This window comes from Lathamus discolor, chromosome 1 (assembly GCF_037157495.1).
Source record: "Lathamus discolor isolate bLatDis1 chromosome 1, bLatDis1.hap1, whole genome shotgun sequence".
NCBI classification, from domain to species: Eukaryota; Metazoa; Chordata; class Aves; order Psittaciformes; family Psittacidae; genus Lathamus; species Lathamus discolor.
Window position 1 is genome coordinate 136,955,981 of NC_088884.1, and position 15,574 is coordinate 136,971,554.

General features: G+C 37.9%; 2 protein-coding genes across 11 annotated transcripts in view; one reads left to right on the forward strand and one right to left on the reverse strand.

The window, feature by feature from the left end:
* LNX1 (ligand of numb-protein X 1) overlaps positions 1-750 on the forward strand; it is a 91,192-nt gene extending 90,442 nt beyond the window's left edge. For all 5 annotated transcript variants that reach the window (XM_065697242.1, XM_065697250.1, XM_065697271.1 and 2 more), the window contains one exon: positions 87-750. In XM_065697242.1, coding sequence (XP_065553314.1) covers positions 87-222 — 136 coding nt within the window. In that variant the 3' untranslated portion in view covers positions 223-750. The remainder of the gene's footprint in view (positions 1-86) is intronic.
* An 864-nt stretch (positions 751-1,614) lies between these two features.
* The window catches only part of FIP1L1 (factor interacting with PAPOLA and CPSF1), a 41,570-nt gene continuing 27,610 nt past the window's right edge, over positions 1,615-15,574 (reverse strand). For 2 of the 6 annotated variants that reach the window (XM_065697297.1, XM_065697280.1), the window contains 6 exons: positions 15,317-15,371; positions 13,476-13,531; positions 9,718-9,813; positions 8,473-8,698; positions 2,664-2,801; positions 1,615-1,938 (listed from right to left, as the gene is read on the reverse strand). In XM_065697297.1, the coding sequence (XP_065553369.1) occupies positions 1,791-1,938; positions 2,664-2,801; positions 8,473-8,698; positions 9,718-9,813; positions 13,476-13,531; positions 15,317-15,371 (719 nt within the window). In that variant the 3' untranslated portion in view covers positions 1,615-1,790. The remainder of the gene's footprint in view (positions 1,939-2,663; positions 2,802-8,472; positions 8,699-9,717; positions 9,814-13,475; positions 13,532-15,316; positions 15,372-15,574) is intronic. The other 4 variants (XM_065697324.1, XM_065697304.1, XM_065697287.1 and 1 more) reach the window with 3 other exon arrangements.

A 15,574-nucleotide genomic window follows, 5' to 3' on the forward strand; every position in this document is an offset into this window, starting at 1 on the left:
CCACCTCAAGCACATGCTTTAGCATTTGCAAACATTTAAGAGAAGTCACCTCGTTCAATTTCTCATATTTGCCTTTGGTTTTTCAGATGTGGCGACATCCTCCTTGCTGTCAATGGCAGGAACACATCAGGAATGCTGCATGCCTGTTTGGCACGGATGCTCAAAGAACTGAAGGGGAAAATTACTCTCACAATTGTGTCCTGGCCTGGCACTTTTTTATAAAACAACTCTGTGGAGAGGAACATCAGGTTTTGCTTTCGGGGGAGGTCAAGTATGTATTTATAAAGAAAAGGTTTGTGAAATGTCAATTTGCATGTCAAGAAAAGTCAAATTTAGGCAAAGCAGAGACATCTGTCAGAAAATCACTTCAGAGTGATTTAAGCTACAGACTTAAGCCTTTCCTTCCCCATATTCTTAAGGGTTTTTTTGTTGTATTTCTTTTTTATATATATATGTATATTTAATGCATTATAATAATACTGAAATGTCAGGAGCAGCAGCTCCTGCTCACTCACTTTATTTTGATTTACAAAAAGAAATCCTTGAATAACTTATGGTAAAATTTCTTGCCATTTTTTCTAGTTGCAAAAATGAGGTGAAGGTTTTTATCCAACACAGTAATAGCACTTTGATTATGTGTACCTTTTCATGGTCAGCACGAAGCTGGTATTTTCAAGACTTTCAAGTACTGTTAGTCTGTAAAACTGTGAATTAAATTTCTAAAATAATTAAAAAATAACTGTAACTGTGTACTTGTACAGACATTCTTTTCATCCAAAACCAAGCAACCCAGTTTCCCCGGTTTGATTAATACTGTTAAATATAGGCTTTTAATATAGAATTATTGTTTTTAAGGACATACTTTGCACTCTGTTAATACCATAACGTAAGCCTTCTAAACAGCACCATGACAATCACACTTGATGCTGTTATGGATGGAGTAATTCTGATAGTGATGATGGTCTTATATCTTTTCTAAAAATAGTTCTTTGCCTTTCTCTGCAATTTAACCACGTTCCAAAGTGTTAACTTTTCCTCACAAGCTAGCAATGGGAAGAGGATATATTTGTTAATCTTTACCATGACAAGGAGAGCTGTTCCCCTAGAAGAAAGACTAACATGAACTTTCTCTTAAGCCACTGATGATTATCCAGATTAATTCACCCTTATGCACCCACACAAACCAGACATAATTACCAAGTGTATCAGAGTGTTCCATCAGACTAAGACCAATCAGCACCTTTCCCAGTTTCCCTATTTTTTTTTTCATTTCACCTTAGTACAAGATTCTTGAAGACAAGAGTGTGCAATAACTGCCTGGCCCTGTAGTAAAAGATGGACCTTTTCAAATACGAATTCTAAAAGTTATACTAAACCCACACTATTCCAGATGTTGGTATATAATGAAGTGAATGTACACTGTTTCTAAATTCAGTAAAACAATGACCTTCCCAGTGGCTTATAAAAAGAGGAGACACTTTTAATGCAAATAACTTAAGCCCTACATATACTGTAAGAGCACAAGGTTCTAGCTAATTAAGATGTCTTCTCACTTAAAAGACAAAGTCAGTCCAGGAATCTTAACATGAAAAATTCATTCTTTTATTTTCAAAAAAAAAAAAAAAAAAAAGAAAAAAAAAAAGAAAACCAAACAACAAAGTAAACTTTGATTTCAAACTAACAGAACAAGATTAAGAGCAAATTATTTTAATACCCAGAAAAATAACAAGATTTATAGTAATCTATTTCTGGCACTAATATATATGCAAGTAGACAAAAATCACACAAGCCTATTCTGCAGGGGCAGCTTCAGTGTTTTCCTGTTCAGGAGCAGGTTCACCGCTGGCTTCTTTTCCTTCTTTGCTTCTTTTGGATTTTTTGTGTTTGTGCCTTCTATGGCTATCCCCTTCTTCACTGTCATGACGACGTCTGCTGTTACTAAATAAAGAGAAAAAAATCACTCAAACAATTGCATGACAGGCATCATTTCATTACAGAGTACCATAAAGACAGCCTTTGCATTCATATTTGAAAATTGGCACCTGCTCCATCCCATACAGTATTTGGATGTCAGCACCAAAATGAATTTTTCATGGAATGGTGCATACATCCCCCCATCCTATACTTTTTGTTGGGAAATTGGAATGATTTTTCACATTTGTAACCCATATTCTAATAGCAGTACTTTTAATAAGTCATGTTCCTACTGGCATCTCTTAATGATTTAACATTCTTATTGACCATGTTCACTGTACTCAACCTTTATTTCTAACTTCAAAAGTATCAAGTTGAACAATTTCTACCAAGTGACCGCGAGGGTTATCTTACTTACTAAAAATCATAGTTCAGTTCCTACGTTAATGCTGCTGAATGTCAGCTTCACTCCACCTCTTTCTAACCCACCTTTTTAGCCATCTTTCCCCAAATTCATAACTTCTGCTCACTAGCTAAGATTGTCACATACATCATTCAGCATGAAGTTACCTGGGGCCAACATTGCTTTTTGTCTGTCCACATTTTATACGGCAGACTTGTTCCAATTAGTACATCAAAGTATTTACAGTCTTTCCACAAACTCCAGTTTGTTTGGGGTTCTTTTAAAAGTTTATTTTTTTAAGCTGGTCAAGTCTTTCATATCCTATTAAAAACCTCAAAAATCAAACCTTCGAGATGACTTGTGTCTGGTATCTTCTTTTTCTCTGTGTCTCCTGTCTCTGTGTCTGTCTTCTTTCTCTCTACTTGTTCTATGGCGGTCATAGCCTCTTTCCCCATAGTCTCTGTATCTGTATCGTTCTTCATCACTGATTAAAAAAGGAGACATTTTCAGGACAGTAATACCAAGCAGTATATATGCTAAAAAAGAAATTCTTACACACTCGCAAGATAGATAGAAAAATATTAATGTTGCTGCTGAGTTTTTAGATGAGATCCACCACGTATGCTAAAAGGCCACTAAAACTCTTCACCTTACACATTAAGACTTCTGTGGTTAATGCAATTTTGAAAGGGGATTGTTCAACAAAATGGAAGGTACAACAGGGTCACACGTTTATACAGGAATTACCAAGCAGTTAGCTCAAACCTGTATCTAGCGGCAAATAAAGTCCAAACCTACATAAACTTTAGTTATGTTCAGACCAGCGTGTGTAAAGCTCAACACTTATCAGAACACTTTTTGACTATTACACCATTTCCGTAAATTAAGTATCGGTACCATTTATTTACTTCCTTACATCAGCTTCAAGAAAGGAAGAGCTGGGTGCAAAGGGACCAACAGTAACATATACTCAGTGTTTTGGGTTGCTTTCAAAATTCATTTGTCTTCAGTGCCAATGCTGCCTCTACTTCCACTCCTCTCTTGGATTACTGCGAGTGCAGCCCTGCCACAATGCTGGTAAACCCCCTAAACATTACAGGCTACACAAGAATTTAAAGGCTTTATTTAAGAACATATTTTCGTATTTTGACAGCTCGAGAGATTTCTCATGTCCTGGAGCAGTGAGAACTTGGATCAAAACAATTTTATTTGCCATAATTTGGGCTCTAGTCTTGCTATGAAACTCTGTGGGATTATATCATGAAGCAAATTTCAAAAATTAGCAATTTAGAGACACTGTAGGGAAGCATCAAATGCCCTGCAGAAAAATCCTGGTTTTCTAAGGGACATTAAGAACATTCACATATCAAAATCAGAAAAACTACAGCTAGTACTAAAGATCTCAGAGTTACAATATGTCCATCTGTAAAATGACTGCATTAACTGGGGCCTGTATTGTTACAAAACTGTGTAACATGTATAAGATTTTATAATGGACTTAAAACTACAGATTTGAGAATAAGCTGATCAGATCCCATAATGTACATTTGTGACAGATCATATTATCACAGAACAGTTCAGGTTGGTAGGCATGACTGGAGGTCATCTGGTCCAAACCCCTACTCAGGCAGAGCCACCAGGACCAGCAGTGGCCCAGGACCATGTCCAGATTGGCCCTTGGGTATCTCCAAGAATGGAGACTCCACCACCCCTCTGGCCAGCCTGTGCTGGTGCTCAGTATCCCTCACAGGCATCATGCCACTATCACTTCTCTGATCTGTTCCCCTCCCTCTTAAGAGAAAACCAAAATTCAACGGCATTAAACACTTTTTAAAAAGGCTATGTTAAACCTAATGTCTCTCCCATAAGAAAACCCTACTACAGACACACATCAACTTGTAAAAAATAAAGGCAGAACAGTCACAGAACATGAATTCTGACCATACTACTCCACATCCAGCTTAAGGCACACTAGGTTATAGTCCAGAATGCGAAAAGAAATGCAACTGCTTCGCTGAGATATCCAAAACCAGGGGTGAGGGGTTAGGGCAAGGGAGAAAACAAATCCCCGATCTTAAAGAGTGCTGAAATCTCCAGTCCTATGCCTTTAACCCGTTTCTATCATCTGTATCAATCATTTATCATTGCTTTACCCTTAAATTTCTATTCTACTATTGGAAAGGAGGGAAGTGTAGGGGAGACATTTACAATTCAAGTCCCATTCTACTGAGTATTTCTTCTCATAAGAACCTAACTAACTCTAGGCTTCAGGGAAAGAGGCAAAACCAACACTTAGAAATGAAATGTCATGGAAAGATGAAGGTTGGTACCAACTGCTAGTTTCAAGGACAAGCCAAATGGAAGAGAAGACTAACCTAGCTTGCACAGCAGTTAGTAAGTCCAGAATGACAGCCTTCATTTCATCTATGTTTGAAGCGTGTCTTAATTTGGTGTGTAAGAAAGCAGCACCATAAAGACAGCATGTGCCTGGTGAAATCCAGTTATAAAGCTCAGGTTTAAGGGGGGGGAGGGGTGGGGTGGGGAAGTATGATGTTAAAAATTAAATTAAAATTAGGTTCTGAAATCTACCAAAAGTTATAACCAAAGGTAAGGGCTGATCTGACTTTGAACAACCACTGAAAAATTTTGTTACATGGGGGACTCCTGTATTAAAACACCTTTGAAGCGCCACTAGCCATCAGTTTTAGGAACCTTTCATTTCTGCAGGCTTGCACGGATAGAGAAAGCTAGAATCAATTCAACTGTAGTTTACTCCCAGCATGTGATATTATTTCCCAGACTTAACATTTTGATGATGACTGTCTAATTAAAAAGTGAAAATTTTAATGTCTAACATTGCCTTCTGATGAGCTTGCTGTAAGAGCTTAAGATGGCTACGTGCAGACTTCCAGCTTGGTTTCAAAGCTAAGAGCCAAAGCCTTCGACATTAACTCACAGTCTGCATTTGCTCTGTTACACAACTATTTTAAAACACTCTAGAAAAGGTTAAAATATTATTGATACTCCTTTATAAACCTTATTTTGGAAAACTACTAAGGAAACATGACAGCTAGTGTGTCTGAAAATAAGCAACCTTTCTATAAGTAAAGCAAAATACCATTTTGCCAAGCCCAGTGTGTTGGAGCTTTAAGGAACAGGGATAAATGTCATGTACCCAATGTTACAGCAGTGATCTCCTCCCCACTTTGTATCTGGGCTTACAATACAGTTATCAAAGCCTTCCAGGGACAACACTGAGAGCACTACAGCCTTTGACCTGTGGAAGAGGATCTACAGTTACCTGTGCCCTCCTGGCAAAGCCCCAAACCAATCCAATCCATAGTATCTTTGTTCTCTACACCTTTGGTTACTTTTTCAAAACAGACCCCAGCTTCACCAAGCTGTTAACTTCCCAAATCAGGAGATCTCACTTTGGTAGAGATACCAAGCTTTTTATATCGGTATTCAAAAAGCTTTCCCATATATTTAAAAAAACCTTCAACAAAGAATCACAGAAGGATTTAGGCTGGAACGGACTTTGTGGACATCACTTGGGCTAACCCCTCCTCAATACAGGGCTAGCTCAGAAGTCTGGCCAGGCAGCTCAGGGCCTGTTTAGTCGAGTTTTGAGCATCAACAAGGCTGGAGATTCTATGATCTCTCTCTGCAACCTGTCTTACCACCTGGTCGCTCCTTTTGGGATTATTTCCTCACTATTGGAATTTCCCTTGCTATGATGATCTTGGGGTCCTTTCCAACCCTAACTATTCTATGATTCTATGATTCTATGACTTTTAACTACTATGTCCTGTTCTTTCTCTGTGCACCTCGAGAAAGAGCCTAGCTTAATCTTCTCTATGACCATTCATTAGATTTTGAAAACAGCCTTAAGAATCCTCCTCATACTTCTCCTTTCAAGCTAAAAAAACTCCGTCCCCTCAGCCCTGCTAACTATCTTGTCAGACCTCCACTGGACTCTCCAGTCTGTCAGTGTCTTCTTTTCCGTATCAAGGGACCCAAAACTGGGCACAGAACTTTGCATGTGTTATCAAGTGCTGAATAAAAGGGGAATAATGGCATTCTCCATCTGTGGGCTACACTCTGACATGGCTCGATGCATTTTGACCTTTATTACACACTAGTTGCTGAGTCCCATTCAATTTGCTCTCCACCAGGACACCAAGTCCTTTCCTGTAAAGCTGCTTTCTAGCCAGACAGACCGCTATCGGCTCTGCTGCATGGGATTACTGGGTTCCAGGACCTTAGAAATACAGTTGTTGGGTTTTGGTTTTGTTTTTCACATTGGTGAGGAAGAACAACAAAATGGTAAGGTATCAATCAAATTCCAAAGTGTACATTTTTAGTGGCAACAAATTGACTTGAAACTAGCAAAAAAAAAAAAAAGAAAACAGTCTTTGCAGAAGGGACAACAGTCTGAACGGCATCTTCTCAAGGGGGCAGTGAGATACAGTGTAAAAACACATAATTTCATCTGACATAGCAGTGTAAAGGTAGAGCAGAATATAAAGACAGCTGAAGATTCATTTTCAACCACATTTTGGTTATACGGATAAAAATAATTCCATCTTCTTACAGTTCTAAGAGATACTATAGCACAAATACAGGCTGCTTATCTGGAAAAGAACTGCTAAAAACAATGAGAGCAGTAATTTCTGAGCAGTAAAAAGCTGAAGATGATGTTTACTCCAAATCCTACCACAGTGCTGCTTGAACAAAGTTTAAACAAAGGGAATTTGAACATAATGAATCTGCATAGTCTCTAAAAGAGTTCACATTCTCCTCCTCACAGCTCTTTTAATTTTATTTTCCTAAGTGCACAGAACTGAAAATAAACCTTCTTAAAAAACATTATGTCTGCATGTTCTCTCCTAAGCCTCTCCCAACTTCTCTGTGACTCCGAAACCAACTTACACTAGTTAAGGGCCTCCCGTTTTCTTACACAGCCATGTGGCAACAGCTTTACTACAGATGGTGGATAATTTAGTCACATAAAAAAGTTGAGGCCTGCTCTTCCCCCTCCTTTACAGATAACTCTGGCAGCAGCACAGAGATTTCTCGAGGCCTGGAAGCTATTAAGGTTCATTTCAAGCACCCTTGAATGACCAGGCTTCTTTCTGGCCTTCAATCAAGCTGTCTGAGAAACAGATGTTTAGATTGGTCTTGAGTTCTCAGAAACTGACCCTGGAACATAGCACATGCACACGGCAGAGGACATCACCACATCAGCATACATGGAAAATTCCCTATCTTGTACCTACTTTGGGTCTTCAGCTAGCAATCATCATGCAAAAAACATCATCTTTCAACTGAAGTAATGTTGACTCCACATGATCTCATACTCCATAGTGTAAAACCACTGGTAAAAACTATCTACCCAGTAGCTAATGTATATTCTGCAAAAATTGAAACCTAACAAAATAACCCCAAACAACTCAAAGGCATCAGGACAATTTGCTAAAACTGAGCAAAGTAAATTTAGATAAACCTGGTAACCCAACAGACCTCTACTCTATTCCAAACAAGCTCAACATTAAATGTAAAACTGCTTCATACTTGTGCACATGAACCACAGAACAGTTGGAGCTTTTTAACTCTAAAAGCAAGCAGAGAGTTGAAAGCTGAATGAAGTTATCTGTCATTACTGTCATCATCTGCCTGGAAATGCATAAAAGTTCTTCTGACCTTGAAATAATAGTTTAAAAAAGATAGGACAGATATTACCCAGCCAGTGCTAATGACCAAACTAACAATTTTAACAGCTAGTAACACCATTAATTAGGGTCAAATGTTGCCCCACATTACTCTTAGCACTGAACTGGCAACGAAGATTCACTGAGCATTTCCACAGATTTTTCTAGAACTCCTGATGTCAAATAAAACTGTGTATATCACACACAGGGCTTAAATCACACCTTTAACCTGTAAAGCACTATGACCAGTTTGGATGTATACTGTCTTTTTTACACTTCTGTTTTATATTCTAAAATTTAGTTATAGTTTCCAAGATAAAAGGGGGAAGGGGAGAAAGCTGCAACCTCCGGCTCTTCAGAATATACAACTGAACACTAAATTGTAATGCTGAAGTACACTAACACAGACACAGGGTTACAGCATGCTTACGACATTTCAGTTACCTGTTGAACACACTTGGAGTTGGACTGTGATCTCGGTCCCTTTCCCTGTCTCTGGTACGTTCTCGGTCTCTGTCTCTGTCTCGGTCCCGGTCCCGATCCCGATCTCGGGATCGCTCTCTCTCACGTTCCCTGTCCTTCTCTCTTCGTGAATAGTAATCCCACTGCTTGCTGGTGTCCAGAAGACTAGACCACGAAGGAGCGGAACCTGCAAGGTGCGGAAAGGTGACTAAAGAAAAAGACGTGGGTATTAGAAAGAACAAAATCAGATACCATATGAAAACTGCAATACTACTTATGCATGAACACACAGGCATTTGTCAGCCTCCTCCAATGACACTTTTCAGTCTTCCCCTTTCACGTAAAAGTTAATTCTGAGGAAACTGCATTTTTTCCATGCTAATAAATGCTAACAAAGGCCTCTGGCACTCGTTTAAATACTTGTGATGAAGTTATCTAGAACCAGGATATACCCCACAGACTGTCTAAATCCCTTTGGGAAAAAAAGAGGGGGGGGGGGGAGAAAAAGAAACAAGCCCCCACAAAACCCCCACACTGTGCAAAGATTTGCTGAAAGAATCTGATTTTATGTGATCAAATGGCTGTGTTTTGGGGGAACAACAAAACAAAAACAACCAGAAAACAAAACTGCCTGTGAAACTCAGTGGCTCTCCAAGTGCAGTTCAGAAAAAAAAGGAAAAAGGATACTTCCAACTTCATATTTAGATGCTACTATTTTTTGTTTTGTCCTTTAAAATCATTGTATTTAAAATATGTTAGTTACAAAGCTCTCATTCACTGATTTATATTCTATACTGTGCTTTGACATACTTTTTTGATTACAGCTGTAACAGCAGCTTTAGAAATAAATTCCAGAAATTCATTCTGGGGAGAAGAAATTAATGCTCCTAACTTACACTTTGTAAGATACCATTTCTAATGAATACTCAGCACAATCACTATTGCTGCTAAAATATAATAGATTCAGAAAATTAACTGTATTATCTTAAGGACGATATGCTTAAGAAGTTAAAGTCACAATCTTTTTACGTAACAGCAATGGGAAGAGAGAAGGGACGTGCTTCTCCATTGCTTTCTCCCAACTCCAATGTAATAAACAGCTACTAGTCTTAATGCCCCAATTGTTCTGTTCTGCCCTCCCTCTTCAGAAGTCCCATGAATATATCCTGTCAATGAAAAATAAGGGCTGTGGATTTAACTGGAAACAGCACTCTCTAGTGGACTTACAGTACAGAGGACTTCCCACTTTCTGCTTATCTGCTTTGCTAGCCAATGATAACATAGCCTTCAATAAATCGTTTGTTTTGAGTTCCACTCCATTATCTATAATATGAGAACAATATTCACTTGACTCCATGGTGTCACAAAGAGACATTAATAACATAATTAACATAAATATTTCACTGAACAATGTAAAGTGCATTACTGATGCTGCTTTTAATACTCTCGAGTTATAAAATCAGTGGCTTCTCCTGACAGCTATGTTCAGACTGCCTTGCCTACATCTGGGGTATGCCTGCCCCAGAAAGCTTTGGTGGAAGCTTAAGACAGCAGTTTGCCAAACATCCAAAGGAGGAATACAAAAGACCTTTTGAGCAGGCAGCGGAGCAGGAAAAAACACCTCATTGTTAAACTACATTTGCAGTGAAAAGCATTATAAGTCTTTAAAAAAGCATTTATATGAGGTTTTGCCTTTAACAAATGTTTGACACTGTTTCATTTCAGAACTACAGACAGAATAAGGAGTTAACAGAAAAAAATATCCTAATACAATACTATGCTGTTCATTATACTGCCAAAACCTGAAAGTCTTCTAAGGAAGGCAGCCAGAAATAGCAAAAAACCAGCTGGACTTTAAAGACTGTTAATTTCCTTGACTTGCCACTATGTCAACAACATACGTATGGTCCGCTGGCTGCCAGAATATTCTGATCTAAAGTGTAAACTTAACTTTAAATGTATACTATAAAACAATTATGAATGGTAGCATAAACTCTTATGATAAATTTTGGTTACTCCCCCACATCTGCAGTAATTCACACCTGACAGAAGTATGTCATTTTCACCCCAATAACATGAGATAAACCAGTTATTTGATACTCTGCACATTTTTATATCTAGATTTTCACCAGTTATTATTCACAACACACAAGAAACTTACTTTCCAATACGAAGTAGTGTTCAGCATTTAATGCTTAGAACGAAGTAATTTGTCACTTTTAGTATTCCTACATGGATTGTTCTAATAATTTCTACAAAAAGAAGGACAATTCTAAAGTTTTATTTGATTTTTAAAACAGGAAGAGAGGGAGCTTTGAACAATCAATAGCTTTAGAGGCTTAAGTCCTGCTTTGGAGGTGGTTTAAAAATTTAAAGCCACGTGGTATCACAGTATAAGGCAAACTATTTAATACAACTTCTTTGTGCCTCAAAAAATACTGACTCTTAAACTGTTTCTGTAATGCTAAATTTCTTGCATGTTCATAAGATATAATGAACATTTAGAGCACAGAACAGAGAAATGCTTGAGGAAAAAGCGAACAAGCATACAGGTCGCTTCACTGGCAGACCAAATGCAATGCCATATTTTGACAGCGCAATAAAATTCAAAGATCTGATGGCAAAGCAGATTTGTGAAAAAGTGTGAATTGTGAAAGGATTTGAGATCAAACTAGAGAAACCTCACTGATGCAGTGGAAGAGCACAAAGACAAAATAGATATTCTTGAAGCTACAAGAATATTATTTTACTATGCAACCTATCTAATGGCCTTGCAGTGGGCAACATGCCTGACACAAGGAATAGGCACCGAGGGATGAGGTTTGCAATTTGAATAGGCAGAAGAAATGCTGGAGCCTTAATCAAGATTGGTAGTTTTTGTAACATGCTCCATATCCCCGACAATTTTGACAAAGCCATGAAATATAACCGGGCTGGTAAAGAACACAACGGGTTGGAGATTCAGTGCTATCATCCAAAGCAACTATTAAATAAACATACTTAGAGATTCTTAATTAAAATTATTATCTGTACCCTAGTGTGCGGCTGAGCCCTCACTTTACCTGAGTTCTGATACACACACAGCACTGGTAAAATACTGGCCAGCAATCACATTGTGAGACAGGGACGGTGACAGTAAGATGCTGGCCAGGAAAACATGTTTCACTCAGAGATGAACAGCAGCAATAAAATACCACTGAGCCTCTACAGATCCAAAAATCCCAGTCACGGGCACAGCTCAGAGACAGACAATTTGCTGCAAATACAAAAGCTTTTGCAACAGTAGGGATGCCAGATACAGCAGGAAGATGGGAGTAGGCTGTGCTCTTTGGTCTCCATAATCATAAAAAGGCAAACATTATTTTTTAACCCTGATGAAGGAGTTCAAATTCCATGTTGGCATCATCAGGATGACAGCCATCTTTCTAATACTGGTACTGCAACAACATACACATGCCAACACCTCTGAAGGTCAACATAAAATATGGAAATATTCTTGTGTCTCTGACAGCACTTGACAGAATAGCAAACTCTAACAAGGGAGATTCCAAAATGAAAAACATTCTAAATTGGAGACTGTATATTAGATGCAATGTACATACTAATGACTGTTAAGAATGCATTCCATAAAATACTCTGCGTGACTAGATGTTGAAGCTTCAGCAAAATAGTCACCTGGATATCTCAATTGTCTACCTCGGCTTTACCTTTTTGCTAGAACTTCAGCAAACACAGTTCAATTATTGCTAAAAAAGTAGTTAGCATAAATGAGCTGTTTGCCCCGTCAAGAATTCTTGGAAACGTAACAAGCTTCCATGCATGCAAGCAAGCACTTGATAACTGATGAGGATCCTTTCAATGCTGACAAAGTATCACTTATTACTCCAGAAACAGCTCCAACTTCAAGAAATTACAAGCCATTCAAAAATGTCATTTTGTGTATCTTCTCTAAAGACTTAGGAAGAGATACATTATCTGAACGTTTGACCTGTGCCGAACATTATGTATCCTTAGAACTAGACAGAATTTTCCCTACCATTCTCCCAGCAGCTAGGGTCCAATGGAACAAAGAGCAAGGAGACAGAAATAGTCAGCTGGAAGAAAAGGCAATAGGCATGGGGCTGAATGGCAAGAGGCAGTGACTGCCAACACGTCAAGTCCCTCACTGGGTTGGGGCAATCCTCAGTATGAGTACAGACTGACTGATGAATTGATTGAGAGCAGCCTGCAGAGAAGGACCTGGGGGTAGAGGTGGATGAAAAATTAAGTATGAACCAGCTGACCAGAAAAGTCTGAGTTTGCAGTCCAGAAAGCCAATCACATCCTGGGCTTCATCAAAGAAGCATGGCCAGCAGGTCAAGGGATGTAATTTTTCCTCTCTTCACACTTGTGAGACTCCACCTGGAGTACTGCACCCAATTCTGGGGCCCCAGTACAAGAAAGACATGTTAGAGCAGGTCCAAAGGAAGGCCATGAAAAATCATCAGGAATTTGGCACGTCTCTCCTAGGTTGTTCCAGTTTTCAGCCTGAAGAAGAGAAGGCTCTGGGGAGGCCTTATTGTGGCCTCTCAATACATAAAAGGGGCTTGTAAGAAAGATGGAGAGAGACTTTTTACAAGAGCCTGTAGTGACAGGACAAGAGGCAGTAGTTTTAAACAGAAAAAGGGTAGGTTTAGACTGGACATACAGAAGAAATTCCTTGCCGTGAGGTTCCATATTACAGTGTATTATTTTTTAAAATCAGAATTCTGCAAAAGCAGTGTGGAAAGATAACCAGCATTATGAGTAAGCAAGCAAAATAACAGTATTTACCAACAGCTGTTAAATTTGCAACAGCACATATTTGTTTATAATGGTAGGCAATGAGCTTTCAAAATGAATTACTGTAAGGACCTGCTTAGTCTCTTAGCAAAAATCCTCATGAGCGTATCAAGCAATTTAATCTAGCACTAGTCAAAATTTCCAAAACCAGCACGCTTACTCACCACTGCCGTAGGAAAATGCACGAACAGAACGACCATCATAGCCCGAAGAATGTCCACTGTTGAAAAGAAAATACATGTAAAAATGCCATTTACCAAAGCTACCTAATGAATAAATATGTACTTCTAATAGTATTCCCCTGAATTCTAACCACCACACAGAATAAAACAAAATGTTTGTTATAAATGGATTTAAGTCCTCCATTTTGAGCATTACTCATTAAGGAAACTGTCAACACAAATATGTATTACAGGAGTTTAAAGTCACATTCTCTCTCCTTAAAATTTTCAACAGAAATTATTTATGCCAAAGTTGCTTTTTTGTATTTTCAATGAATTTTCTATTTCAAATGTTTCTTGTATCATAAAATGTTTCTGCACAGATATTGAACTTAATCTGCAATTGCTTCAATGTGCTTCATTCATGAGTGAAGCCAACCTCATTCTTTATGTTAAGAAGTAGGTATGTGAGTGTATCTAAGAACAGGTGGACTTCAAATGTGTAGTTCTATAAATAAACTATTAAATTAGCTACACATTTTCTAGGCTGATTCTTTCAGTGCTAGCCAATTCAAGTAGGTAAAAACCAGAAAGGTTAAAAAGGATGCTACATGCACAGGACATAATTCATAAATATATAATTCTTGCATGACCTTATAGTACTTCCCACGTATCTTGAATGAATTATCTTTGCAGGGTTTAACCTAAGTGTTATTCTACTCTTGAAGGCACTTGCACATTATGAAGTAAGTTTGGGATTAATTTAAAGACAAAACAACACCAATGATAATGAAAGGCCAATCCAACATCTTAATATTTTAAATTATGAGATCTAGTTCCTACGTTCCACAATAAGCTTGATACTTTCACATCATATTTCAGTAGCTATATTAATATTCTCAAGTAAATGATGCAATAACCTCTACTTAAGAAGCAGCAGTCACAGCAACTATATGAAATAACGAATTTACTTTCATGCACATCAAATGCATCCAGCTAGATGTTTTTCTGAATTACATAAGATGAGGATTTTGTGAGGTTTACCATCATCATCCTGTAGTGTATATGCTAACAGAATCTTTCAATTTCAAAGGGACAGTTGTGTGCACCTTCCTGCAGTGAAATCCAAAGTACTGGCAAGAGGCTTGCACCATGTTCTTAGGAGAGCTTTGTGCATGATCTGGTTTTGGCCTCTAGTAAAACATAAATACTTTTAAAGGACTGTGCTGGCCAACTTTTTTTTCTTCCTTTTATATATACGTGTGTGTGTGTATATACATAAAAATAAAGCTATGTACATAAATATATATATAAAATATCCGTATGTACATACATATATATATAAAATATCCGTATTTTGTATATCTATATTAAAAAGGCATTAAAAAAGAACCTGTTAGGCCTATTAAAGCTGAACACTTAGATCAAACACAGCAGGAATACAAATTTGTATTCTGTGGAACTCTGCCATCTCCTATAGCTTATGAGGGCTTGAACGGGTGGCTAAATCGATTATTTGCATCTATAGAAAAGGATACAGTTCACCTAAATAAGCCTTCAGACTAGTAAAGAAAACTTGAATAATCATTACCCTGACCTTGTTCTTAAGTCTTGGCATTGATATAGTATCATAACGCAACTGAACTAATAAGTAGCCAAGTAACCAAATCGAAAGAATATTGTCAGAGAGGTGAGACTAGTAACATTTCTGTAAAATTCTGAACCTGTCTCCCTGCTCCCAGATAAAATCCATAAAACACTGAGTATCATAAGAGTCCTTACTAACTTATTTCAGTTACAGAATATTGATACATTGCTTTGCAAGATTTCAAACAGATAATTACCTTTCTATTGTGGGTATGAGGGAAGGTGGAGGACCGCCAGGTGGTGGTGGAAAGCCTGTAATAATAAATGGGAGGGGGAAACAAACATAAACACATAAAAGAACTAGGCTAAGCATATAATGGCAAACAGATTTCAGAGAGTAAAACACAAAAATTTGCTTCTCGCTGTGTAAATAGGTTTTATTCTGTAAGACAAGAAATTCTTTCCAGCTTAACGAAGACTGGCTTTTAAATGCATATTATCAGTGCTTCAAATCA